Source organism: Megascapheus bottae, chromosome 11, assembly GCF_031878675.1.
Source record: "Megascapheus bottae isolate mThoBot1 chromosome 11, mThoBot2.hap1, whole genome shotgun sequence".
Lineage (NCBI taxonomy): Eukaryota > Metazoa > Chordata > Mammalia > Rodentia > Geomyidae > Megascapheus > Megascapheus bottae.
The window spans coordinates 61,372,901-61,400,114 of NC_143519.1; the positions used below are offsets into that span (position 1 = coordinate 61,372,901).

The following is a 27,214-nucleotide window of genomic DNA, read 5'->3' on the forward strand; positions in this document are numbered from 1 at the left end:
TTAGCATACCTGTTAATGACATGTGTCACCAGCGCCTGGCACAGGGTAAGCATGGAGAACCCCAGACCCCCTCTCCAAGTGGATATGAAGACAAAAAGTCACTGGATCTCTGTAGATGCCTTTGGGTAAGTCTCAGTGTGTCTGGGTATAGAAGCATCCAAAGGGAACACTGCACTTCAGTGGCCACTCACCCTGGCAAGCAGTCCCCGCAGATGGCATCGCTGGTGATGGAACAGTTGGCTTTCTGGAATCGGTTCACCAGGGCACAGTCCAGACACGGCCTACATTTCTGGAAGCCCCAGCCCTCCTTGAACCTGTGAGGCCGGCATGTCACGCACTGCGCGTCCTCACCATAGCCAAAGCCACATTCCTGCAGAGGTGAACAGGACAACAGTGAGACATTCACTTCAAGGTGTGAAGAGGGGGATAAAGCAGAGATCTGGTGCCATGGTTTACCTTTCCTATACCAAAATGGCCCCTTCCCCGGCTAATCTTAGTCATCTACTCTAGTCTAGAAACCCTGAAGAAGAAATGGTCTCTGGACTCTTGCTGTGGCATTCTTGATAGATTGGCAGAGAATTGTGATATCTTCTTTGCCAATTGAGCCAGGCATGGGACTGTGCAGAAACTAAGTCAGGACAGTGTTTGGACTTATCATAGCTCAAAGGAGAAAATAAGCATATGAAGAAAGACCAAAGACCAGAGCTCAGCACAGGAAAGACTTCATAAGCTTGAACACCTGAAATCTATGCACCTGAGTTCCCTGATATGCTCAGCAACTGAAGACCTGCAAACAGAAAGATGCTTACATATTTGCTCAAAGAGAAGCTGGGCATAGTAGTGTATGTCCTGTCATTGTAGCTACTCAGGAGACTGAGATCTGAGGTTTGAGATCAGAAGCCAGTCCAAGCAGGAAAGTCCATGAGACTCTTTTATTTGTTCTATGTATCCTTTATTTCTTGAGTCTTCCCAGTCTCCACAAGACTCTTAACTACAAGGAACCACCCAAAAGCTATCTATGCCTCGAGTGGTAGAGCACTAGCTTTGAACAAAAAAAAGCCCAGAGACAGAGAGTGCCTAGGCTGTGAGTTCAAGACCCAGCACTACACACACACATTATCCCCCATCTTCCCCCCTCCAAAAAAAAAAGAAAGAAGGGAAGGAAAGGAAAAAGAAATATTTGTGTGCTGCATTGATGAGAGAAGAGGTTTCTTCAGAGAAAAGAAGTGTACTTCCACAAGTGGCTAAGGTACCATTACAGCCAGGGTTCGAATTTGCAGTTTCTTTATAACCACCACATTGCAGGGTGTGCTAGGTTATTTTTGGGGGGTGGGGGTGAAGTGCAAGTACAGGGATTTAAACTTAAGACCTTCCTTAGCCTCTTCACTCAAGGCGGGCACTCTACCACTTGAGTGATGTCTTCTGGCTTTTTTTTGCTTCATTAAAAAGTCTCAGGGATTTTCCAGCCTGGACTGGTTTCAAACCTCCATCCTCAGTTCTCAGCCTCCTGAGTAACGAGGACTACAGGCGAGAGCTCTACATCTTGTGCGGGTTTCTTTGAATGCATGTGCGTTTTATACATACAGGGAGGTGTCTGGCAGGGTGCCAGCTCACAAGACTGGCTGCCAGTGCTTTCTGAGTCATTGTATCTGCAAGATCTCTGCAGAAAGAAGCTGAGAAAACCCAAGAATACAGTGTAGATGTGACTGGGGGAATAGGGTGCAGATGAAATTTGTAGGGTCTCAGTTTTCTCCTCTGCAACCCTGGATGCAATGCTAGAAGCCAAGTCTCGGCTAGTTCAAATTTCCATCTGTCCAAGAAATGTACCTACATTTATTCCTTCATCCATATTTATATGCCAAATCAACTAAGCTGTACTGATTGGCCAAACCAACATAAAGATAACACTGCTCTGAGTAGCATGCTATTCCATAAGAGATGCTAGTAATCAATCCAGCCTTTCTACTAATTAACTCATTCATATTTAGGGTGAATGATGTATTTTCTCCTTTTGGATGCTCTCACTTAAAATTTCATTTTTTTTTACAGCCTGCAATGCTGGCACTCTATCATTTGAGTTATACTTTCCAGTCTAGTACTTTTGCTGGTTATGGTTTTCTTTTCTTTTGGGCTGGTCCTGGGGCTTGAATTCAGGACTGTAACTGAGCTTATTTTGCTCAAGGCTAGCATTCTACCACTTAAGCCACAGCTCCACTTCTGGTTTTCTTTCATTGGAAATAAAGAGTTTCATGGACTTTCCTGTAATGGCTCACTTAGCCATGATCGGTAGATCTCAGCCTCTTGAGTAGTGAGGATTACAGGCATGAACCACCAGTGCCTGGCTTTTGCTGCTTCTTTTTGGGTAGGGTCTCCCTTCCCTCCAGCGTGCCCCAAGAGCCACAATCCATCTATCTTAAGGCTTCCCACCTTTCCTGGGATTGCAGACTTGCACCACTGGGTTAATCTTCCCTTTGTGGAGACGGAGTCTTGAGGATTTTTCTGCTGGAGGCTAGCCTGGAACCATGATCCTTCCAATTTCAGTCTCTAATATAATCTGAGAGAACAGATGTGAGCCTCTGCACTCAGGAATAGGGGTCTTGAGAACTTTTCTGCCCTTGCTGGCCTTGAACCTCGATTCTTCCATTTTCAGCCTCTCAAATGGCTAGGATTACAGACATGAGCCACTGGTGGCCAGCCAAGTGAACAGCTTCAACACATACCATGCAGAGGTGAGAGAGCTCCAGCAGGAGCTGAGTTAGTCACTAAGAATTCCTGTGGCACTGTCTAGGTCATGGCAGGAGGTCATGGTAGCCGCTCTTGCACTCGTGACTGTGTTGAGGACACGTGTGTGGTTTGCCTAAACACATTTGTCACTAGGGCGGCTGTGAGCCTGCAAAAGCATTCTAAGTACAGAAGAAAGCCTCCCACACACAGCCTCAGAGCAGGATCAAAGTGGGTGCACGTGACATTGGGGGGTGGGGGGATGCATTGTTCACTGGCAAAAGAAAGCATCATCAGTCAAAGGCTTAGGCAGAGCCAGCATTTCACAATCCCGCTTTGATCAGGGCAGCCTGGGTTGTGTTACAACACAGGACACAGGAAAGAAAAGGACGAGGAGGAGGAGGCGGCGGAGGTGGTGGTGGTAGTGGAGGAGGAGGAGGAGGAGGAGGAGGAGGAGGAGGAGGAGGAGGAGGAAGCAAAAAAGGAAGAGAAAAGGGAAGAGAGGAAAAGGAAAAAAAAAGTGTACACAGGTGGCTCACACCTATAATCCAAGCTACTCAGGAGGCTGAGATCTGAGGACTGTGGTTCAAAGCCAGTCTACCCTGGAAAGTCTGTAAGACTTATTATCTCTAATTAATCAGCAAAAAGCTGGAAGTGAAGGTATGGCTTAAGTGGAAGAATGCCAGCCATCAGGGAAAAAGCCAAGTGAAATCACAAAGGCCTGAGTTCAAACTCCAGCACCAACAAAAACAAACAATAGCTTGCAATGACAATAAGACATTAAGATATTCATAAAGTGGCCATCATACTTATTGAATCTTGAATTCACTAGAAATTCAGAGATGTTTTCAAGGAATTAAATTACAATATGGAACTCATAGCCATCACGTTTTGAGTTGACTGTCATACTTCAAAGCCTTATAAACACAGAGACTCTGTAATTACTGGTAATCCAGACTACAAAGTAAACTGCATATAAAATATTAAATTACCCCCAATATAAATGTCTACTTTGATGTTTTTATTTCCCTCAGTAAAACCAGGTGATTAAAATGCCTTGCAACCCTCTCCATTACGTGCAGTAAATAGCTATGGAGTGAAAAGGAGGGGTGGGGGGGGTCAAAAGAACTCAAAGGGAAAGCAAGCCTTTAACCACGGCTGCCCTTGCTAGCGCTGGGCTGAACCTTGAAAAATGGGCATCACCCCTTTGACAAGAACCCTCTTTTCTCCTTTTCCCTTTTCTCCCTCTTTGTACATGGAAAATGACTACACATATAGAGTGTTCATTTAATTTAGCAGGATATCTTTTTTTCCCCAGTCAGTAACTTTCTACTCCTTCTAACAGGAAAACACTGGCTTTAGGTTTAAGGGGTGGGGGGCAACCTGCCAGAAAGAGTCTATGTGGCATGCACACAAATATGTAAAACTGTTCACCTGGCTAGGTTTTGTTGTCTCCATCTAGTTCATCTTGCAGAAGAGTGCTTCCTAATGCATCCCAGACTTGAACTCAGGGCCTCACATTCTTATATAACTTTTACACTCGAGGACATTGTTTGACCACTTGAGCCATAGCTCCACTTTCAGCTTAACTGGAGTTAAGACTCTCCCACACTTTTCTGCTAGGGCTGGTTTTGAACCATGATCCTCAGATCTCATCCTTCCGAGTAGCTAGGACTACAGGCATGAGTCACCAGCTAGGCAGTGAATGTACAGAAGGGTCTCATTTGGTCAGGCTGAATGATCCATCAGGTGGGCAGGGGTTGGGGGAGACAAGGTGGGGTCCCTGGATGAAGGGTGGGGGCTGGGTAGCCTTCTTTCTCTTGGATCCTGATCCAGCCTAATGACTCCTCTCTCCTTCTTCAACTCTTGTTTGCTTGCTCACATCTGTCCAGTGGCAAAAAGACTCAAGGCAGTCTCCCTGAAATCCCATTCTGTCCCTGAAAATCTAGCATTTCACAAAAGAAAACAAAACAACAACAACAAAAAACACCAGCTGGTTTTATGTCCACAGCAGAAGGCTACAGGCCAACCACAGGGAAACATCTAGAAAGCCTTTGGGGAAGTACATTTTAACCTTGGGTGTAATGAATTATTTATCTGTATAGCCAAAAAGTTATTAGCTTTGGTTCTTTGAACTTTAAAAAGTTCAATGTTCCATTCCCAATGTAAATGAGGAAGAATTTTTTTTTGGGGGGGGGTAGTGGAGAAAAATCTAGAGCAAATAGAAATAACAAATTCAATTTACACAGCCAGTTCTCAGAAACTTTGTAAATGTCCTTCATAAAAACAACCCTAAGGAGATTATTTCCTTCTCCAACTTTCAGTTTATAAAAATCCACAGTAGATTTTTTAAAGAAAAATTACAAGTGAGAGCTTGTTAATATCACTCAACCTGAGCTCCATCATGTATAATTAAACATAAATAAAGTGTACAATACTGTAATTAAATGATTGAAGTCAATCCCCCCTCCCTTTTATCTTGGCAAATTACATTCATTTTTGGTGACTTTAATAGTTTTCAAAGTCTTCAAATAGTTTTCGATATCTTTAAAAATATAAAATTGGATTTGTATTTCATTGTTTTTGAGTGTTAATTTTTTGTTCACACTATCTAAAATAATTGGTTAGAAAAGTTGACTTTGAAAATGATGCCAGAGGTCTGAGGCCTGTTTCAAGTGGCTCAAGCAAAAACCAGTTTCCTCATTTATGCTTTGAGGCAATCAGTTAAAAGCATATTGCTGGCATTAATTCTGAGGGGGAGGAGGGGCCATGGAGAAAGTCCAATTCTAGGCAGTAAGACTTGAAGTCTAATGGTTTTTTTATGCCCAGCACCTGTGGCTCATGCCTCTAATCTGAGCTACTCAGATTAGACTGAGACTGAGAGCTGAGGATCATAGTTCAAAACCAGCCAACAAAGAAAAGTTCATGAGACTCTTATCTCCAATTAGCCAGCAACATGCCAGAGCTAGAAGTATGGCTCAAATGTTGAAGTGCCAGCCTTGAATAAAAAAGCTAATACAACCCCAAGACTTGGAATTCAAATCTGAGTACTGGCACAAAACAATGATGTTTTATTTGAAAACTCAAAACCACTCTCTCCCATGAATCGCAAAACTGTGTTTATTGTCCTGACCTGAGGATAGCTGATGGCTAAGTCATATACATTTGGGGGTCCTATGCCCAACAAATATTAGGAAGCAAAAAGAGTATGAATTCTGTGCTGGTCCTGGGACCATGATCCTTAGATCTCAAACTCCTGAGTAGCTAGAATTTATAGGCATGAGCTATGGGTGCTAGCTAGGCTGTGAATAGAGTGAGCTTGCTTGCTTGTTTGATTCCTTCCTTCCTTCTTTTCTTTTCTTTCTTTTATTTAACTTTTGACTCTATGATTGGCAAAACATTCTCAATCTTCCTTAGAAGCATTCAAACAATGTAACTCTGCAGTGAAAGAGATAAATAAATAGAGTCCCTTGGGATAAAGTCCTTTAAACAGTGTCCAAATGGCTCAGTGACCTGATCTATTTTTTGAAAACTCAACTCCAGCTTTTTTTTTTTCTTTTGGTAGTGTATTAGAGATAAGAATCTCATGGACTTTCCTGCCTTGGTTGGCTTTGAACTGAGATCCTCAGATCTTAGCCACCTGAGTAGCTAAGTTTAGAGGCATGAACCCCGGATACCCAGCCATCTCTTTTTCTTCTTCTTTTTTTTTTAATTTCACTTTTCCTTCTTTTTCTTTTCTCCATCTCTATCTCTCTGTTTCTGTCTCTGTCTCTCTTCCCAACTTGAACTCAAGGTCTCAGGCTCCTGTTTAGCCTTTTCCTTCCAAGTTGTACCTCTATCACCTGAACTATACCTCCACGTCTGACTTTTGCTGGTTCACTGGAGGTAAGAGTCTCTCAGATTTGTTGGCCTGAACTGACTTTGAACCATGATCCTCAGATCTTAGCCTCCTGAATTGCTGTGATTACAGGTGTGAGCTACCAGCCCACAGCCTGTCATTCTGGAAGCCTCCCACTCAACAGCCAGGGCCTCATTGCATTTCAATGTAATCAACGGAAATGAAAGGAAATATCCACTTTCTCATTGCCAGTGGCTAAATGCATTTCAAGCCCTCAGTAGCTCCAGTGGCCAGAAGTTCCCATAGAGTTGCAAAAGTGTTATCTCTTCACACACACAGACCTCCTCCATAACAAGATGCTAGAGCAGTATCCAGTATCCGAACCAGACAGCAAAGGTGGGTGGGGTTCAGTGGCTAAGTGCTTGCCTCTCGTGTGCCAGGGCCTGTGTTCCATCCCCAGCACCCAAACCAAAATAAACCATAACACAACACAAGAAGGATCATTTTCCACAATGGCGCCACCTATCCCAGCCCCAGCACAGCTACTTACAGGCTGGGACAAAAGGACAAATGAGTTGAGCTCACGGGATCGAGACCCGCATCTGTAAGACAGGAGTAATGAGCCAGGCGGTGGTGTACACTCCTGTGGTGCTAGCTGCTCAGGAGGCTGAGATCTGAGAATCACAGTCTGAAGCCAGCCTGGGCAGGAAAGCCTGTGAAACTCCTGCCTCTGAGAAAAAAAATATCCACAAGTGGAACTGTGGCTCAAGTGGTAGAGTCACAGCTTCGTGTAGAAAAAGCCAAGAGAGCCTAGAAGGCCCTGAGTTCAAGCCCCAGTACTGGCACAAAACTAAATAAACACAAATAAAATGGGAGTAATTATCATCTGTGTTCATGAGGTGATGTGGGCAGGTCCTATCATTTAATACATAAATGTCACAAAGGTAATACTTGGGTTAGCACAATAAAATTAACCTTGTCACCTATCTTGGTCTCATGACGCATATAATATATAGTTGTATTAGAGTATGGAATAACAAAACACATGTAAGAGGAAATCCATTTCTGTTATATTGAGAGCAACCTTTTATCTAGCTAGGCGTAGTGGCACACACCTATAATCCCGGCACTAGGGAGGCTGAGGCAGGAGGATTGAAAGTTGGAGGCCAATCTGTACTACATAGCCAGCTTCAGGCAGTCACCCGCATGGTAAGACCCTCATCTCAAAAAAGAGGGAAAAAAAAGGAGTGGCTGGGCATGACGCCTCACAGCACACCTGTAAATCTCAGCTACATTCAGGAGGCAGAGGTAGGAGGATCCACTGGCTGAGGCTGGCTTCAGGCAAAAATATGAGACCATCTCTGAAATACAGTAATAAGCAAAAGGGCTGAGAGTGTTGCCAAGTGGTAGAGCACTTATCTATCAAACAGAAAGAGAGGGAAAGGAGGGAGGAAGGGAGGGGGGAGAGAGGAAGAAGAAGGAATGGAGGGAGGAAGAAGAAGGAAAGGAGGGAAGGAAGGAAGGAAGGGTATCCTTTAGGTCAACATACCCAAAGTATCCCCATTTCACAAAAGATTCAAGTAAGTGATCTTTAGAAAGTGTTGAAGGAAGGGTGGGGTGTCAATGTAAAGAAGCAGCGGAATTTATTGGAGAAGCAGGACTTGGTTCATTTCTTATTATCTGGCAATTAACTGCAAAGCAAGGACACATCCGGGATCGCTGTCCCAGCACCTTCCAGCAAACTGATCTTCCTGCCTCCCAGCTAAGAAAGAGAAAGTAAGCCTACACACCTGGAAAGACACAGAACTGAATGCATTCCAAGGAAAATAACAACGAAGAGCAATAAACCCACAGCTGGAAGTGTAAGTAGGCCTAAGTGCCCAAAGCGCTTTCAAGCTTTTTGTTTTGTCTTGTTTTGTTTGCGTGTGCATGCGTGCACAAGCCTGTGTGTGTGTGTGAGTGTGCACACGTGCACACACGCACGCACACATCCTGGATCTTGAACTCAGGGCTTGAGAGTTGACCCTGAACTTCTTTTGCTCAAGGCTAGTGCTCTACCTGTTGAGCCACAGCTCCACGTCCAGCTTTTTGTGGTTCATCAGAGATAAGAGTTTTGTGGACTTTCCTATCTGGCTGGCTTTGAACTTCAGTCCTCAGATCTCAGCCTCCTGAATAGCCATCCTGAATAGGATTACAGGCATGAGCTACCAGCACTTGGCTTGTGTAAAGTTTTCTGTCTAGAGTGTCATTAGAATGTGGATATCTAGGTCTTTCGGTACTATTTTTCAGAAATACCATCCTCTCCCTCATTATATTGTATTTGCTTCCTTATCAAAGATCTATTGACTTATGTATTCATTTATTATTTTTTATTTTTTGTTAATCATGGGGCTTGAACTCTGGGGCTGGACGCTGTCCCTGAACTATTCCTCAAGGCTAGCACTCTACCATTTGAGCCACAGCGCCACTTTCAGTCTTCTGGTGGTTAACTGGAGATAAGAGTCTCATGGACTTTCGTGCCTGGTCTGGTTTTGAGCTGCAATCATTAGAGCTCAGCCTCCTGAGTAGCTAAGTTACAGGTGTGAACTACCCAGTGCCTGAACTCTACTGGCTTTTATTTTTGTAGACCTACTTCTCTTTTCTCTCCTGACAATCTATTCTCTTGCTTATTACATACTGTCTTGATTACTGTAGGGGTTTTTTTTTGTTTTTTTGTTTTTGGGGTTTTTTTGTTGTTGTTGTAAGAATTGACATTACAGAATGTCTATCAATTATCTAATTTTTCTGCTCCTTTAAGATTTGGTTTTTTTCTTTTCTTTTTTTTTTTTTTTTTTTTTTTGGCCAGTCCTGGGCTTGAGCTCAGGGCCTGAGCACTGTCCTTGGACTTTCTCAAGGCTAGAGCTCTACCACTTGAGCCTCAAGCACCACTTTCAGCTTTTTTCTATGTATGTGGTACCGAGGAATCGAACCCGGGTCTTCATGAAGCATGCTAGGCAAGCACTTTAACCACTAGGCCAAACTCCTGGGCCATGGTTTTTTTTATTTTCTTTGTGTGTGTGCTGGTACTGGGGCTTGAGCTGATAGCCTGGGTACTATTCCTTAGTTTTTCCTGCTCAAAACTGGCCATTCTTCTATTTGAGTCACATCTCTACTTTTGGGTTTTTGGTGGGTTAAATGGAGAAAAGAGTCTCACAGACTTTCCTGCCTGTCTGGCTTTGAACCGAAATCTGCAGAGCTCAGTATCTTGAGTAGCTAGTATAGGCATGAGCCACTAGTACTCAGCTCTTGGTTTAATTTTAATAAAAAGGTAACAATGTGATCATTGGTTTATTGTTAAGCTTTCAGTAGCCTATTGATTCTTTTTAACCAACCCAAGTAAACTCTAATAAACATATTTTTCTTTTGAGGAAATACCACACACACTACATTATGCCACCAAGGCTATCTTGTTGAATTTTTTGGCTGATAGAACTTGTTTATCTCAAGCAGGTGCATGAATCAAAAGCTTTGAAAGGGGAATTGTATAAATATTTGGCTAAAGTGACATCATAAATCAGGAATTCCATTTTTGTATCCAAAAACTTCAGTAATCATTAACTAAAAGAATTTTAATTTTAAAGAAAACAGCACATTTTATCCTCACAGATATACAGCTTTCCCATGAAACCAATGTACCTTTGACAATTCCATGCCTGGCCCACACTGTCTGCACAGGACACAGTTTCCAGATCGATCTCTGAATTCCTGCTGTCTACAGTCTCCAGTTTCACCAAGCACTTTGCACGACTAGGGGAAAAAAAATGGTTTAACAAAAATGTTATCTTCAAGCCGGTGCCAGTTTAAGCAGGAATGCCCTGAACAGTGCTACTGAGGACAATTTTGTTTCCCCAATTGCAAGTTCAAAATCCTCAGAAGTGCTGTGGGATGCTTATGGTAATGAGAAGTCACTCCTTACAAATCTTCAAGCGGAAGATTTGTGAGGATATTACCTTTTCTTTCCCCCGCCTCTTCCCCAAAGAGTTGTTAGACTCTTTGGGGGAGCTGGGAAGAATAATTCCAGGTGGATTGAAGACTATACAAATTGGGAGTGGCACTGTGGCTCAAAGTGATAGAGTACTGGCATTGAGCTGAAGAGCTCAGGGACAGCTCCCAGGCCCAGAGTTCAAACCCCATGACCAACAACAACAACAAAAAGACTAAAAAAAATATCTGGGTGCAAAAACTCCAATAACCACCCCTCCTCTCCTCTCTCTTTCTCTCTCCTTCTTCTCCCTCTCCCTCCCCCACCCCTCATCCTCACTTCTCTTTTCAGCACTAGGGCTTGAACTTAGAGCCTAGGTTTCCCCCCGCCCCTCAACGATAATGTTCTACCACATAAACAACAGATCTACTTCCAGCATTTTGCTGGTTAATTAGACATAAGAGACTCAAGAGACATTTCTGCTTGGGCTGGTTTTGAACCATGATCCTCAAATCTCAGTCTCCTGATAAGCTGGGAATTCGGGTGAAAATGAGAATTCGTGAGCTAGAACTTCATGGCTAGTATGTGTTGTGATAGATGTACACCTTAAAAACATAAGATAACGGGGGAGGGGAGGAAAGTGGGGACCAAGACATGAGAAAGGGTATCAAATGTATGTGAAGTAAAGTACTTTCTATCTGGTGAATGTAATGTAACCCTTCTATTAATTACAATAAAAATATTTTAAAAAGATGAAATATATCTTTAAAAACATAAGATAACATTATATTAATATTATAAATAATATGACATCCTTCAGTTTAAATAAAATAATTGGCAACACTTGGTACCAACTCTATGGCTGAGCAGACCTCTCTCACTTATTAATTAAATGTACAGCTGACCAAATACAATTTGAAAGAAATAAAACATAATGTAAGATCATCAAAAGAAAGAATCTTAAGCCAAGCACTGGTGGCTCAAGTAGCTAGGTACTGTAATCCTAGCTACTCAGGAGGCTGAGATCTGAGGATTGCAGTTCAGAGCCAGGCTAGACAGGGAAAAAAATGAGAAAAAATTAAAAATACATCAAGAGAAAAGAGTCTTGATATATATTTACAGGCTTGTTTTCACAAACCTTTCATGAAAGAAAAGGTAAGTCTACTTACCAGACAATCCAGCAGAAGAACAATGGAGAAGAGCGTTTTCTGATATCCTTGGCGTGGTTGGAAAGCCATGGCTTCTGTCAGGTATGTTTATCCCTACAGAGTTCTAAATCAAAGCAAGAAGGAAGACATGGTTCACCTTCAAAACTTTAGTCACCATGAAATTACTCTACTATAGAATGTCTTTTATGTGTATATGTGTGCAAGTACTGGGACTTGATTGAACTCTGAGCCTGGGCTTTGTCACTTAGCTTTCTTGTTCAAGGCTGGTAACTCTACCACTTAAACCAGACAGAATTCCACTTCTAGACTTGAACTGATTCATTGGAGTTAAGAGTTTCTCAGATTTTCCTGCCTGGGTTAGATTTGAACCTCAGTTCTCAGAACTCAGCCTCCTGAGTAGCTAGGAACATAAGACATAGGTCATCTGTTGACCAGTTCTCTTTGTCTCTGTCTAGATATACAAAATACTAAGCGTTATATATGTTTGGAAAGGAACCATTCTTTTAAAGAAGCTACAATATCTTAAGATTTTCAAGTGAGAACTGATACTCTGCTTATGTACACTTTCTATCTCCTGCTAGCTCTGACTGCCCAGCTAACACCAGCCTTGATTTTCTACCCCAGTCTTTGCAGTGTCTGATCTTCAGCCAGAAAAGTCTCACACACAATCAATGACCTAGAAACTTCCCATTTATAGGGCTCTCTACAGTGCAAGCGAGATAATCAAGAACTAGCAAGTCAAAAAGTACTAAAACAATCAACACCCACTAGCAGCTATGGATAGTTTGCAGCATGCTTAATCCTTGCCTACTCATTTAGGACAATACAAGATACCATTGTCTTCATCTTTTGTTTTTGTTTTTTAACCTGTCCTGGGCTTGAGCTCAGGGTCTGAGCACTGTCCTTGGACTTTCTCAAGGCTAGAGCTCTACCACCTGAGCCTCAGCACCATTTCTGGCTTTTTCTATGTATGTGGTACCAAGGAATCGAACATGGGTCTTTGTGCATGCTAGGCAAGCACTTTAACCACTAGGCCAAACTCCCGGCCCCACATTGTCTTCATCTTAATGGGTACAATGAGACCAAGAAATCTGACAGGGCCAAGAAAACTGCCCATATTACCCAGCTCACAGGAGGCAGAGCCTGATGCACACAGGTGGAACCCACTGCTAGGTCCCTGTGTTAAGGTCTACGGTGCCATATTTACCCTGAAGCATGCTGTGAGATGTTCAGTCAAAACATTTGGCTTGCCAGGCAGTGGTGGCTCATACCTGTAATCCTAGCTACTCAGGAGGCTGAGATCTGAGGATCACAGTTCAGTCAGCCCAGAAGGAAAGTCTGTGAGACTCTCTCCAAATAGCCACCAAAACAGCCAGCCATGGAGCTGTGGCTCAAGTTGTAGAGTACTAATCCTACGAAACACACACACACACACACACACACACACACACAGGAACAGCACAGCACCTGGACCCTGAGTTCAAGTCCAAGAACTGGCACAATATAAATAAACAAACCTGTGCTTGGACAGTAGAGGTTTCTTTTCACTCAGGAGCAGACAACTAAGTTGGCATTTGTGAACTTGGCCTCAGAGCAGCATAAGACCAATTGTTTATTGGCAGAAAAATAAACATGCTTTTGGGGGGGCGGAGCTGGGGTGTTAGGGGACTGGGCTTTTTTGCTCAAGGCCAGAGCTCTACTACTTGGGCCACAACTCCACTTCTGGCCTTTTTTTGGAGGGAGGGGGTTAGAGGTAAGAGTCTCACAGATATTTCTGCCCAGACTGAATCCTGGGATCCTCAGATCGTAGCCTTCTGAGCACTGCCTGGCTAAACATTTGTTGGAAAACACCAAAAGGTCACTAGTAAGTGAGTCACAAAGGGTCCTGCTTCAACATTGGAGCAAAATCTAAACCTAGTCCTTTATTTTCATCAAGAATGATATAAGATGTGGCAATGCAGATAACTAATTTCTTGTTTATTTTTACAAATACACATAAGACCAAGAGATTTTTTTTTAAATGGGGCTTTCTCTGGTGGCTCTGTCTAACATGTAGGAAAATAAGAGAAAAAAATGCTTGGTGCTTGTTGTATGTGTTCATCCTATGGCTTGAACTTAGGGCCTAAGCACTGTCCCTCAGTAATTTTGCTCAAGGCTGGCATTCTGCCAGTGGAGCCATAATTTCACTTCCAGCTTTTGGTTGGTTAATTGGAGATAAAAGCCTCATAGATCTGTCTGCCCTGCACTGACTTCAAACTTCTGTTCTCAAATCTCAGCTGCCTAAGTGGCTAGGACTATAGACATGAGCTACTATACCAGTGGCACGGTTACTTTTAAAGTGAAATCACTCAAGGATTATTCTGGAAGACAACAGGTATTGTTGAGTCCGGGCCTCCATAGAGCGGAGCCTCAAACAGGCCAGAAAAGCAAAGGTGATTATTTCAGCTGCCTGGTAGGTCCAAAAGACAACATTGACGTTTATCATGTGTTAAATAAATGGCTCATTTTGAGTGAATTCCACCTTTCTCTTCTCTTTCTCACCTGCTAAATCTCAGCCAGTAACTACTGAACCATTCATCCATTCCTTCCATAGATAGTAGAGTGAAGTCTAGAAGAAAATTTTATTCCCTAATCTGCATGCCTCCATTCCTCCTTTTATTTTATTTATTTTTTAAATATTTTTTCCAGTCCTGGGCTTAAGCTCAGGGCCTAAGGACCGTCCTTGGATTTTTCTCAAGGCTAGAATTCTACCACTCGAGCCTCAGCACCACTTCTAGCTTTTTCTAAGTATGTGGTACTAAGGAATCGAACCCAGGTCTTCATGCATGCTAGGCAAGCACTCTACCACTAGGCCAAACTCCCAGCCCTCCATTCCTCCTTCTTGACATGGTCTTAAATTTTGAAAAAGCAAAGAAGGTGTGAGATAGAAACCTGTGATTTGTATGGAATTCATATGAAAAAAATCCTTACAAGCTGAAACTCCCTTATCTCAAATGCTTGGTACAAGAAGCACTTCAGATTCCAGATTTGTGTTTTCAGTTTAAAATATTTTCATAGACCTAATGAGGAATCCTGGGCATGAGATCCAAACCTCAATGCATCTGACATTTCATGTATATTACTTTTATGCATATCCTGAGAGCAATTTTATACCGTGTTTTTACTAATTTTGTGCACGAAAGGAAGTTTCACGGTGTAGGATCTTTCCACCTCTGATATCATCTGGGTGTTCACAGAGCTTCAGAATTTTGAAGCACTTCAGATTTTGGATTGAAATTTCTCAACCTGTAATGCCAAAGCATTTAACCCCATAAATGAAAAAAGGAGCTTAGTAGCTTAAGTTAGTACCTATCACAACAATACATTGGAACAAGAATGCTCTCAGAACACTACACTAATGACTAGAGAAAAATGAGCAAAAAAGGAGGCATTTCTTAATGTTGAATGATGCATGGTTTTATGCAGTTGCATAAAATAGAGATAAAAAATTGAACTAGTACTAGTAACGCGTGTTCATAATCCTAGCTCCTTAGAAGGCTGAAATCCAAGGATCATGATTCAAAGCCAGCCTGAACAGATAAATCCAAGAGGTTCTTATCTTTAACTACCAAAAAGCCAGAAATAGAGCTGTGACCCAAGTGGTAGAGTGTCAGCCTTGATTGAAAAGGCCTTTAAAGGACAGAGCCCAGGCTTTGAGTCTGAGCCCTCATCTATAACGAAGTAATATGCATCATCATACGTTCTCTATGAATTCAATCAACATCGAGTGCACAGTTGGGAGAGAGCAAGGGAAGGATGAAATTGTCCTACAAGAAATGTACTTAGTACCTGACTTAGGTGACTGTACCTCCTCTGTACATCACCTTTAAGATAAAGGACAATGTCCAGGCCCTGAATTCAAATCCCAGTAGTGGCAGAAGAAATAAAAACAAAATATAAAGGGCCTGTATGTCTGGCTCTCGTGATTGAGCACTAGCTTGTGAGTGAAAGTGTCAGAGCCTGAGGTTAAGTTCCAGTTCCAAGGAAAAAATATTTTAAAAACTAAAGCATACAGGGGCTGGGAGTTTGGCCTAGTGGTTAAAGTGCTTGCCTAGCATGCATGAAGACCTGGGTTCGATTCCTCGGTACCACATACATAGAAAAAAGCCAGAAGTGGTGCTGAGGCTCAAGTGGTAGAGCTCAAAAGTCTCTGATGTATGAAAGAACTAGAATATAATAAAATTTTGTTTAAGCATCTTACTCTTCTTTCTTTACCTTTAATTTTTTTTTTTGGCAACTGGGACTTGAACTTGGTATACTTTCACTCATTGACTGGTGCTCTGCCAAGTGAATGTCTCCAACCCTTTAGATTTCAATGCAAACATTTTCATCTGACAAAAGGATGAGAAATAAGCCAGGTGCCAGTGGCTCACACTTATAATTCTTTTTTTTTTTTTTTTGCCAGTCCTGGGCTTGAGCTCAGAGCCTGAGCACTGTCCTTGGACTTTCTCAAGGCTAGAGCTCTACCACTTGAGCCTCAGCACCACTTCTGGCTTTTTTCTATGTATGTGGTACCGAGGAATCGAACCTGGGTCTTCATGCATGCTAGGCAAGCACTTTAACCACTAGGCCAAACTCCCGGCCCTCACACTTATAATTCTTGCTACTCAGGAGGTTGAGATCTGAGAATCGGGGTGTGTAGCTGTCCTAGGCAGAAAAGTTTATGAGGTTCTTTTGTCCAATTCCCCTGCAACAAGCTGGAAATGGAGCTGTGATTCAAAGGGTACAACACTAGCCTTGAGTGAAAAAGCTAAGGGACAGTGCTCAGGTTCTGTGTTCAAGTCCCCGTACAGGTACACACACACACATTAAAAAAGGAAGAAGAGAAGGAAGGAAGGAAGGAAGGAAGGAAGGAAGGAAGGAAGGAAGGAAGGAAGGAAGGAAGGAAGGAAGGAAGGAGGAGAAATTCTACAGTCACCCCATGGATTGTTTCTCTATAGTTTCAAGTTTTCTTTCCACAGCCAACTGCCGGGAATACATGTACCAAACCACTTCTCGTCCATCTGCTCCCCTAGATGGCTGTCCATTCATTTATTTGGAATGTACCTTTAGTCAAGGTGAATGCTCTTACTCAGCATGTACTGAATATCAGTAAAACATGTTGGCTATTTTCAGAATTTTAAGTGCTTCACTTTTAACTTAAGAGTCATCAGATTTAATAGGACTTAGCTGTTTGGGGCCTTAAAGATGCACAATTTAGTTGGGGTTTTTTTTTGGTTTTGTTTTTTGTTTTGTTTTCTTTTGTTTTCTCCCTTGGTGTGGGTCCTGGGGCCTGAGCTTTTTTTGCTCAAGTTCAGCACACAACCACTTCAGGCTTTCTGCAGGTTAAATGGAGTTAAGAGTCTCACAAATTTTCCTGCTTAGGTTGGCTTTGAACAGCTGTCCTCAGATCTCAGCCTCAGCAGTAGCTAGCAAGGATTGCTGATGCCTAGCAGTGCAAAACTTTCCATTAGCATAGTGATAATTGATTTCCTGGATCAGTCCTGGGGTTTGAACTCAGGACCTGGGCACTATTCCTTAGTTTTTTCCTCTCAGGGCTGGCACTCTACTTCTTGAGGCACAGCTCCTCTTCAAGTTTTTGGTGGGTAATTGGAAATAAGAGTCTCATGGACTTTCCAACATGAGCTTTAAACCCGGATCCTGAGATCCTAACCTCCTATAGCTAGGCTTCCAGGAACGAGCCTCTAGCACATGGCCTTGGACTGGTAATTTTCAAGGGCAGAACTGGCTCAGGGAGGATGAGCTAAACCAAGGATAGGTTTGGAGATTTAAATAAATGAAAAAAATGAGAATAGGATTTTCTTCCTGAGTTCAAAACATCTCCAATATGCTCTAAATTCCAATAACAGCCATCCCAGAAAATTAAATTAATATATCAAAGAGCGCATACATCATTACTTGACTGGATTTTTCATTCAAAAAATATACAATTAAACCTCAGAAACATTTTTGTTCATTAGTCATTCAAATTAAGTTTCTGTCTTTTTATAAACCTCTTATTAGGCCCTGATGGCTCACACCTGTAATCCTAGCTACTTCAGAATCTGAGATCTGAGGACTGAGGCTCCAAACCAACTCCAGCAGAAAAGTCTTTGAGACTGTTACCTCCAATTAACTAGAAAAAACGCTGGAGCCAGGCGTTGTGGCTCACACCTGTAATCTTAGTTACTCAGGAGGCTGAGGTCTGAGGCTCGCAGTTCAAAGCCAGTGAGCCTCTTATCTCCAATTAATCACCAGAAAACCAGATGTGGTGCTGTGGCTCAAGGGGTAGGGAGGTAGCCTTGAGCTAAGAAGCTCAGGGACAATGCCCAGGCCTAGAGTTCAAGTCCTACATCTGACAAAAAAAAAGCTGGAAGTAGATGTGTGGCTTGGCACCAACCTTGAATGAAAAAGTTATATGAGTGCAGGCCCCAGTATTGAAACAAAAACAAAACAAAAACCATATATATATATATATATATACACACACAAACCATATATATATACACACAAACCATATATATATACACAAACCATATATATATATATATATATATGGTTTAACTAGCTACATATATATAAACAAAAACCTTATATATATATATATATATATATAAAAGGTTTATACATATAAAAGGTCATATATGTACGGTTTTTGTTTATATATGTAGCTAGTTAAATAACAGCCCTTACAGGAGCCGTTCTTTACATTCTATTTGCTTGTGCTCTGGAGTCCTCCTGTGTTCACACTTTAGCTTAGTCACCGATTGGAAGCTCAATGAAACAAATAACTCACACAGTTGTCCCAGAATATATTGAGGCAACATCTCAGATTAAACATCTATTGTGAAAATTTCTTTTTCTAAAGACCATGTGGCTATGAAATAATGCAGGCATAAGGAGATATTTTCATTGATTAAAAAATAAAGCACTTGGGCCAGGAGTTTGGCCTAATGATAGAGTGCTTGCCTAACATATACAAAAACCTGGGTTCAATTCCTAGGAACCACACACCTAGAAAAGGCAGGAAGTGGTGCTGTGGCTCAAGTGGTAGACCTCTAGCCTTGAGAAGGACAGTGCTCAGGCCACGAGTTCAAGCGCGCCCTCGCAAACACACACACACACACACACACACACACACACTCACTCAAAATAAAGCAGAGTTCATGATAACCCAGGCCAATGATATTGAGACCAAAGCATTTGTTTTCACAGTGCATTCCTACATTTTATGTTATTTTCAGGACGAGCAAAAAATCTTTTAAAAGTTATGCTTTTCTTTAAATATGTCAGAAGTGAGTTTCCACATTAGAACTCAATTCTTACCTTTCTGGGCATATGCTTTTTTGAGAAGGGAGGGGAGTTGTACCCAGTACTAGAGACAGAACTCAGGGTCTGGGTGCTATTCCGTAGCTTTTATATCCTCAGGGGTGGTGCTCTTACCACTTCTGTCATAGATCTGCTCTCTGTTTTCTGCTGCTTAGTTGGAGATAAGAATCTCAAGGACTGGGCCGGGAGTTTGGCCTAGTGGTTAAAGTGCTTGCCTAGCATGCACGAAGACCTGGGTTTGATTCCTTGGTACCACATACATACAAAAAAGCCGGAAGTGGTGCTGAGGCTCAAGCGGTAGAGCTCTAGCCTTGAGAAAGTCCAAGGACAGTGCTCAGGCCCTGAGCTCAAGCCCAGGACTGGCAAAAAAAAAAAAAAAAAAAAAAAGAATCTCAAGGACTGTTTTGCTGAGGCTGACTTTGAACCTCAATCCTTAGATCTCAGCTTCCTGAGTAACTAGAATTTCGGGCCCCTAGCTAGGCACATATCTTTAAATTCAACAATGAGTGCTTGAAGTAAAAGATATATTTTTAAATGACATGAAAGCATCAATGGAAAAAAATGCCTAAGGAGAAGTTCTTCCACAGAAAATATCTGAAACAAATCCTGAACTAAGGCAATATAATCCTCCCTTTTGCATCTAAGTATTTAGTCATGAAATAACAACACTGAGGTAAATTCTGTTTACATAAGTCATGTCGAACAATATCTGCTTCCTGTTTATATGAAGAAACTGTATTGTAGTCAAAGAGCCTGTCATTGGATTAAAAACTACACCTCTATAAACACATGGAGTCGAATGTTTCACTTCAGGGAATACTGAGAATGCTTATTTTGTTTCCAAACAAAATTCTGGCTACAAAAGGGACATTTTTTTTTACAGTGATGTAGGTAATCTTGAAGATTTTTTAACCATCAACAGAGATTAAAAGATTTTGATTCCACCAAACGTGATCTCTGAGAATATATTAACTAAAATTATTTTTCTCTAACATTATTGCAAGATACATTGTATTAAAAACTGATTTGTTAGGCAGGGGCTATTGGCTCATGCCTGTAAATCCTAGCCATTCAGGAGGCTGAGATCTGAGGGTCACAGTTTGAAGACATCTGGGGTAGAGAAGGCTATTAATTCCAATTAGCCAGCAGAAAGCTAAAAGTGGGAGTGCTGCTCACGTGGTAGAACACCAGCCTTGAGTGGAAAAATTAAGGGACAGTGCCTATGCCCTGAGTTCAAGCCCCAATATGGGCACAGAACAATTGAAACCCCTTCCTTGGCTTACAATACAAATACAAAAAAAAAAAAAAAACAACAACAACTTAGTTTACTGTATGCTCTAGTGATTAATGCTCTAGCAAATACCGTGGGCATTTCTGTCTTTTCTTTCTGCATGGTTGGAGTATGATTCTTACAGATAGTTCTCATGGTTATTTTTTTCAACCCCTGGGGCTTCAATGCTGCAGTGGGGCCTGCAGATGCCTGCATGCTCCGAAGACCCAGTGTTTCAGGAGCATGTGCATCTGGGGCACTGACGAAGGAGAGGCATGCCTCCTCACCATGGTAAGCAGGTATGATGCAGACATTTCGATACTGACATTTAGGTATTCACACATTTTTCGGTTTACAAGATCCCTAGATAAGAGTATGCGCTGCCAAATCCTTCTGCCAGCAAGATTGGGGGCAGGGGGCCAGGGGTCCCATGCTCTGCTCGAGTCAGCGACTGGAGTCCGAGCTCTGCACGCCCAGTGCCCCCTTCCCTGCTGTCCCGGACTTTCCCCCCCGCTTCCTGGGGCGCCTTGACTGGCTCACCTGTTCCTCTCTGAGACTCTCCCTCTGCTAGGCATCTGCCGCCTCTTTTTTTGGGGGGGGGGTGTGCCCCACCCACCCCGGAGGATCCACCGGAAGGAGAGGGGCACCTACCTTCTTAATCAACTAATCCATCTCTCTCTGACCGGCCCCGCGGATTCCAGCTGGAGTTTGAGGATCAGTGGCGTGCAGGGCGCAGGATGCGGCTCCTAAGCGGGGCGCGCACGCTGAGAACCTCCAGCGCGGCGGGATCCTGCTCTCCAAGTAGCCCGGCAACCGCGGCCGCTCCACCCAGCACCCCTCGTCGCCACGCCCCCTCCAGACTAAGCCACGCCCAAGGGAGGTTCACCCTCTAGGAGTCCCTCCTATCAATCAGCCACGTCCCTCTCCAGCCACGCCCCCAGCTTAAGCCACGCCCGGGGCGGCTCCGCCCTCTAGGAGTCCCTCCTACCAATCAGACGCGTCTCTCTCCAGCCACGCCCCCTCCCTCACTGGCGCCAAAAGCTCTGCTGGGTAGGGGTTGTGGGCACAGCCTGGAGTGAGTAAATGTGGGTTGGAGGTGTGCTGGGGATGGGAAAGCCAGGAAGACGCCACCTACCCCACCCCAAGAGCTCTCAGTTGAATTAGGAGAGAAAGAGAGAAGACTTCTTTTCCATCCCAGCTTGGGGTGGTGAAGGCCGTGATAACCCAGTGGTGACCTCACGACATCACTGACTCACGGCTGCATACAGGTACTGTCCCTGGGCCGGCTCACTGGCCAGTCACTCGTGATAAGCAGAGGTGCATCCTCTTGCCAGGCACTGGGATATCCACCTCTTAATATGCCCAGGACCAGCTCATTCCAGCTGTGAGGGTCGCCTCTGTGAAGGGCAGGAGAAAGTAGGGAACAGGATAGGGTTTCACTTTTATTGGGTGGTGTCAGGTTATTACTAATGTGTGTTGTGTTGTATGTGGGTGCTGGTATGGGGACTTGAATATAGGTCCTCCATGAAAAACCAACCAGTTTTTGCATTCAAAGCTGGAGACACAGCTCCACTTAAGATTGTTAAAGAGAAATGGACTTCCCTTCCTAGGCTATCTGGGCTGTCTGGCTTTGAACTGAGATCTTCAGATCTCAACCTCCTGAGGACCTAGTATTGTAGGCATAACTTATGCCTGGGTATATGATTTCCATTTCTGAGCTTTTGTTTGTCTTTGTGAAACTGAGCTGGCAATGTCATTTCATTAAGGGGGTGAAAGAACCATGTATGTAATACATATTCACAGATGTGTATGTATATATTTATGCACATGTGTATTTATGTGTCTATAAATATTGTATAAGTGTATGTGTGTGTAATGTACATATATTCCTGTCACACACACACACATATGATATATCCATTCTCAACAGTAGGAATGTAAGCAGCTGTTCTGTCTGTTTCACCTTCCTAATCCACTATACTTCCCTTTGTACAGGCTTGAGTTGTTTTCTTATATCCCAAGGCCCATTACAGTCCCTCAATAAACACTTGCTGGTAACTGAATGAATGGCTGAATAAGTTGTAGTCCTTAATTGCCTTCCCCAAACTCAAATAATGTAGTGCTTGTACTAAGTAGTTATGAAGAAACCCATCACGACACTATTATGTCCAAGCATCACAAAGTTGCATGTTTGAAATCTAACACATTCCAGAATATGATTCATGACAGTCATAATTTACAAATGATATGCAGGATGTCATTTGGCTCTCAAGGGTAGTGTGTCTTGCCAGGCACTGGTGGATTATACCTATAACCTTGTCTCTTCAGGAGGCTGAGACCTGAGGATGGTGGTTTAAAACCAGACAGGGCAGGAAAGTCTGGGACTCTAATTTGCAATTATTCAAAAAAAAAGTCGGAAGTGGAGCTATGGTTCAAGGGGTACAACACCAACCTTGACTGATAAAGGCTAGGGGACAGCTCCCAGGTCTTGACTTCAGGCCCTAGTACTGGCACACACACAAAAAGTATCTTTCTCTGCACCTGGCTTCTCTGAAGACCTCTTATTTCTTGATATCCTAACACACAGTTTGCCCTTTTTTTTTTTTTTCGGTGCAAGGGGCAGGCCTGGACACTGTCTCTGAGGTGCTTTTTGCTTAAGGCAAAAAGTCAGGACTCCACTTTGGGCTTTTTGGTAGGGTTTTTTCCTTCTTCTTTGTTTTCCTGCCTCGGCTTCCTTGGAAGTGTGGTCCTCAGATCTCAGCCTCCTGAATAGCTAGGATTACAGATGTGTGCCACTGGTACCCAGCCAGTTCCTCCTTAATAAATGCAATTACTGCCTCTTCCTGAGCAAGCTCTCAGGCATATACTTTCTTTCTTCTTTTCCTCTTGCTACTTACCCTTCGATCACAGTACAGGTTCCCTTCCCTTCCCTGCCCAAGCACCTTTCCACAGCCCTCTATCCTGTCACCTTGCTCTCATGGCTATTACTGTCTGGTGATCAGATTCCCAGAAAGGTCCCCTCAGAAAGAATGGCCATCATATTCCTTGATTTGTATTCAGAGATTTCCACATTTGATCTCCAGCCTCACTTTCAGTCTTATCTTTCCTTTAGATGTCATGCTTTATCTTTTAATTAAGCTTGTCTGCTTGCCTTACCTCATATGTATCCTGAATTTGCTGTTCTTTGATTCTCGAAGGTCCCTTTTTGCTCATCTCTCTTATTCCTGTGTCCTATTTCAGGATCAACTCAAAAGCTTTGACTCTCACAAAATCTCCCCTTCATTCCGAATTGTCATTCTCTTTCAAGTTTTGTAATCTGTTAGCCTCTGTCAAGAATACCTGCGGACTTAGCTTTCTTAGAAAATGAGCATCTTTTTCTTTTCCTTTTCAGAGAAAATGAAGATCCTTTTCTTTTCTTTGTCTTCCTTGTGTGTGCACAACCCAGTACTGGGCAATGAACCCAGGGCTTTTAGCTTTTAGCCCAGTTTTTTAGCTTTTGCAATCTAGGATGGATATGTACCACTTAAGCCACAGCTCCAGTTCCAGCTTTTTTGGAAGTTCATGGGAAATAAGTTCACTGCCTTGCTAGAATGACAGGTATGAGTCACTGGCACACCAACTGAAACGGGACATCTTTTGTTCCACCTGCATTCCTGATTGTCTTAATGAATCAAACATATATTCAATAAATGTTTCCTCTTGGACTTCAATCTGAACTATCTTCTCTGAACTCACCAAGCATTCGTATCCTCTCTGTCCTTCTTTTGTACTTATGAGACAGCAGCGCTGTGTTTAGTTCATTATTTCCGGAATCACTGTGTGTGTGTGTGTGTGTGTGTGTGTGTGTGGACTTGACCTTGCCAGTTGTCTAGGGAGCTCGCTGTGGAGAAAGGCCCTACTGTGAACCTGCATGGGTTCTGGTATCAGACAATTTGGTGCCAACATGGCATTCTCTAGTTGATGACCTTGTTTTAACGAATCTCCCAGTCTCCATGTATAAAATAAGTTGTTTCATTACTTGGGCTAAGACTTGGCACATAGTAAATGTTTAGTAAATAGTACCACACTCAACAGTAGCATGTTGATGTTGTTTGCTTTTTTTTTTTTTTTTTTTTTTTGGTCTTGTGCTGGTTCTAGGGCTTGAACTCAGACCCTGAGCTTTTTCCATTCAAGGCCGGCCCCTCTGCCACTTAATGCACAGCTCTACTTCCAGCTCTTTTGGTGGCTAATTGGAGATTATTCCCACAGACTTTTCTACGTGGGATGGCTTTGCATTGTGATCCTCCGATGTCAGTCCACTGAGATGCTAGGGTTATTTTTGGTGCGGGCTTTTTGAGAGGTACAAAGTGCTTATTAACAGTCCATAAATGATCACTGAAATGATAATCCAAAGTGGAGGTGGGGAGTTATGAAACCTCTTTGCATTGTAGCTGTTAGATGAGTCTTATTCTTTAGAGAAGAGGCCCTTTAATGTACATAAATATCATCTACTCTCCCTCACCTTGAGTGTTTGTTTATATGGTCTGAGGACGGTGTCAATGAAAACCATCTAAAAAATGAATGGCAGTTCCCAGCTCATTAGCATGGCCCTAATGTTGTGGCTGGGAAAGAGTTGCTCCTTTTGAAACACTGGCTATCCTTAGGGAAGTTGAGTAGAAAAGTTATATTGCTGTGCCATGAGGATTTTATTTTTTTCTCTTTTTGTGAAGGTACCATGGTTTGAAACTCAGGGTCTTGAGCTCTCCTTTAGCTTTTTCATTCAAGGCTGGCACTCTATCACTTGAGCCACAGCTCCACTTACAGCTCTTTTTGGTGATTAATTGAAGAGAAGAGGCTCAAAAATTTTCTTGCCCAGGCTGGCTTTGAACTGTGATTCACATATTTCACTCTCCTGAGTAGCTAGGACTGCACATATGAGCCAGTGACACCAGACAGAGGTGTCTACTTACGTGAAGCTAGTTTTTAACAACATCTGAGAGAATATAAAATGTTGGACTATTTTAAGACAATTTTAAGGATATTTCCCCTAAAATTTGAATGAATGAGATAACATTATTTTGATTAAAAAATAAAGAATAATTTCAGTGATAAACTGTTTCACTGGACTCACTAAAGAAGAAAATTGTCTATCTTCCAGAAATGTCTACTTTAAGACATTATTCTTTGGGAAAGTTTATGTAATTGGTAGGACTCAGCACAACTTTCTGGCTTTTTTCTTCTTTCTTTCCTCCCTCTCCCCCCCTTTCCCCTCCTCCTCCTCCTTCTTTTGGTGCCATTATTGGGGCTTGAACTCAGGATCTAAGCACTATCTCCCAGCTATGTTGCCCAAGGTTGGTGCTCTATCATTTCAGTTATACTTCCACTTCTGGCATTTGGCTAACCAGCCAAATTAGAGAAAAGGATCTGACAGACACTGGCTTCAAACCTTGATCCTCAGCCTCCTGAATAGCTATATTACAGGCATGAGCCACCAACACCCGGCTTAAATTTCTTGAATGAATTCATGTGGGAGTCGGTCGCTCAAAGGGTCATGAAGTTTGCCAACTACAACTTTAAAAAGTAATAAGAGAGGGGACTACACGGCCCAATTAAATTATTCCCAACACCCACTGCTACCAATTATAGCCCATCAGTGGAGGGCTGTGAAGGACTTTAAGGCCTGAGGCTGAGCGATAGGCACAAGGTCACACAGCAAGTTCATAATACAGCCAGGATCAAAAGCTCCACTCCTAGATTTCTGATGTCATCTTCACCTACCGCTACTCTATAAACCAAGGTATTTTAACAGGCGGCTTGCTTAGTCCAATTAATGTCATGACATTAGTAGGACAACATATTACAAGTTGTAGCATTCCTATTCTGGGCCCACTCTTTTGAGAGTTCAAGGTATCTTGGCTGAGACTGTGACCCATTAAGTAGACTTGGCTCAGAGTTTGCAGACTACCGCCCGCCGTCCTCTTTCTCATCCAAACTGTGACAGTTTTCCACACAGATAAGAGAAGGAGTAGATTGACTGGGCAGCTTCAGAGTTGCACATTCATTCATTCATTCATTCATTCATTTATTCACTCAGTGCTGGTACTGGGGCTTGAACTTAGCTCCTCATTATCTCATTTTCCTTAGGGCTGGTGCCGTACCATTTGAGCTACACCTCCATTTCCACTTTCTTGGCGGTTAATTGGGGATAAGTCTCTAGAATTCATGTGCCTGGGCTGGCTATGAACTAGATTCCTCAGATTTCAGTCCCGATAGGCGTCTTGGATTATAGACATGAGCCTCTTGAACCTGGCTAGAATGCAGGTTTTGAAATCAGACAGACTGAGCACAGAGCTGCCACCTAGTGAGCTCACCGATTTTTCTCCCATTTATTCCAGGATTCAGTACAATGACAAGTCACTCGCTGTGAGTTTAAATGAAAGTGTTTGAAAATAGTGTTGTTAGTGGGCCTGGCCCATAGGATTCAATATATTATTAAATTAGTTAATAACTGATACATTCATAAATATCAGTGAACGTAAGGATTTACACAAGCCTTTGTAAAGGTGACAACACATAGTGTCCGGGACAGCTATTTTACCATGAAAGCATTTATAGAGATGTCAAAATTAAGCAGTAGCTAAATTAATTCTTTTCATAGCCAATCTAATTTTTCCCAAGAAAGAAAGAAAAAAGTAACAACAGATTTACTGCAAATGCATTCAGCATTCTTAATATAATCAAACACAATTGGGAATATATCATGTATACTGAATTTTGCAAACTACATTCACCAACATTCCACTGCAACTCTCCTTTGAGGAATAATAACTTACAATTGACTATTAAATTTCCCATAACATCTCCCAAGAAAATATCTACTTCTAAAAACCACACACACAAAGATATGCCCTTATAGCATGCCAACTCTT

General features: G+C 42.6%; 1 protein-coding gene across 2 annotated transcripts in view; it reads right to left on the reverse strand.

Moving 5' to 3' along the window:
- Tnfrsf19 (TNF receptor superfamily member 19) overlaps positions 1-27,214 on the reverse strand; it is a 58,595-nt gene that overhangs the window by 27,960 nt on the left and 3,421 nt on the right. Inside the window, exons 1-4 of one of the 2 annotated variants that reach the window (XM_090342397.1) lie at positions 20,958-21,313; positions 11,690-11,792; positions 10,235-10,345; positions 192-370 (exon numbers count right to left, since the gene is read on the reverse strand). In XM_090342397.1, the coding sequence (XP_090198523.1) occupies positions 192-370; positions 10,235-10,345; positions 11,690-11,758 (359 nt within the window). In that variant the 5' untranslated portion in view covers positions 11,759-11,792; positions 20,958-21,313. Of the gene's footprint in view, positions 1-191; positions 371-10,234; positions 10,346-11,689; positions 11,793-20,957; positions 21,314-27,214 lie in introns of those variants that run through there. The other variant, XM_090342396.1, reaches the window with a different exon arrangement.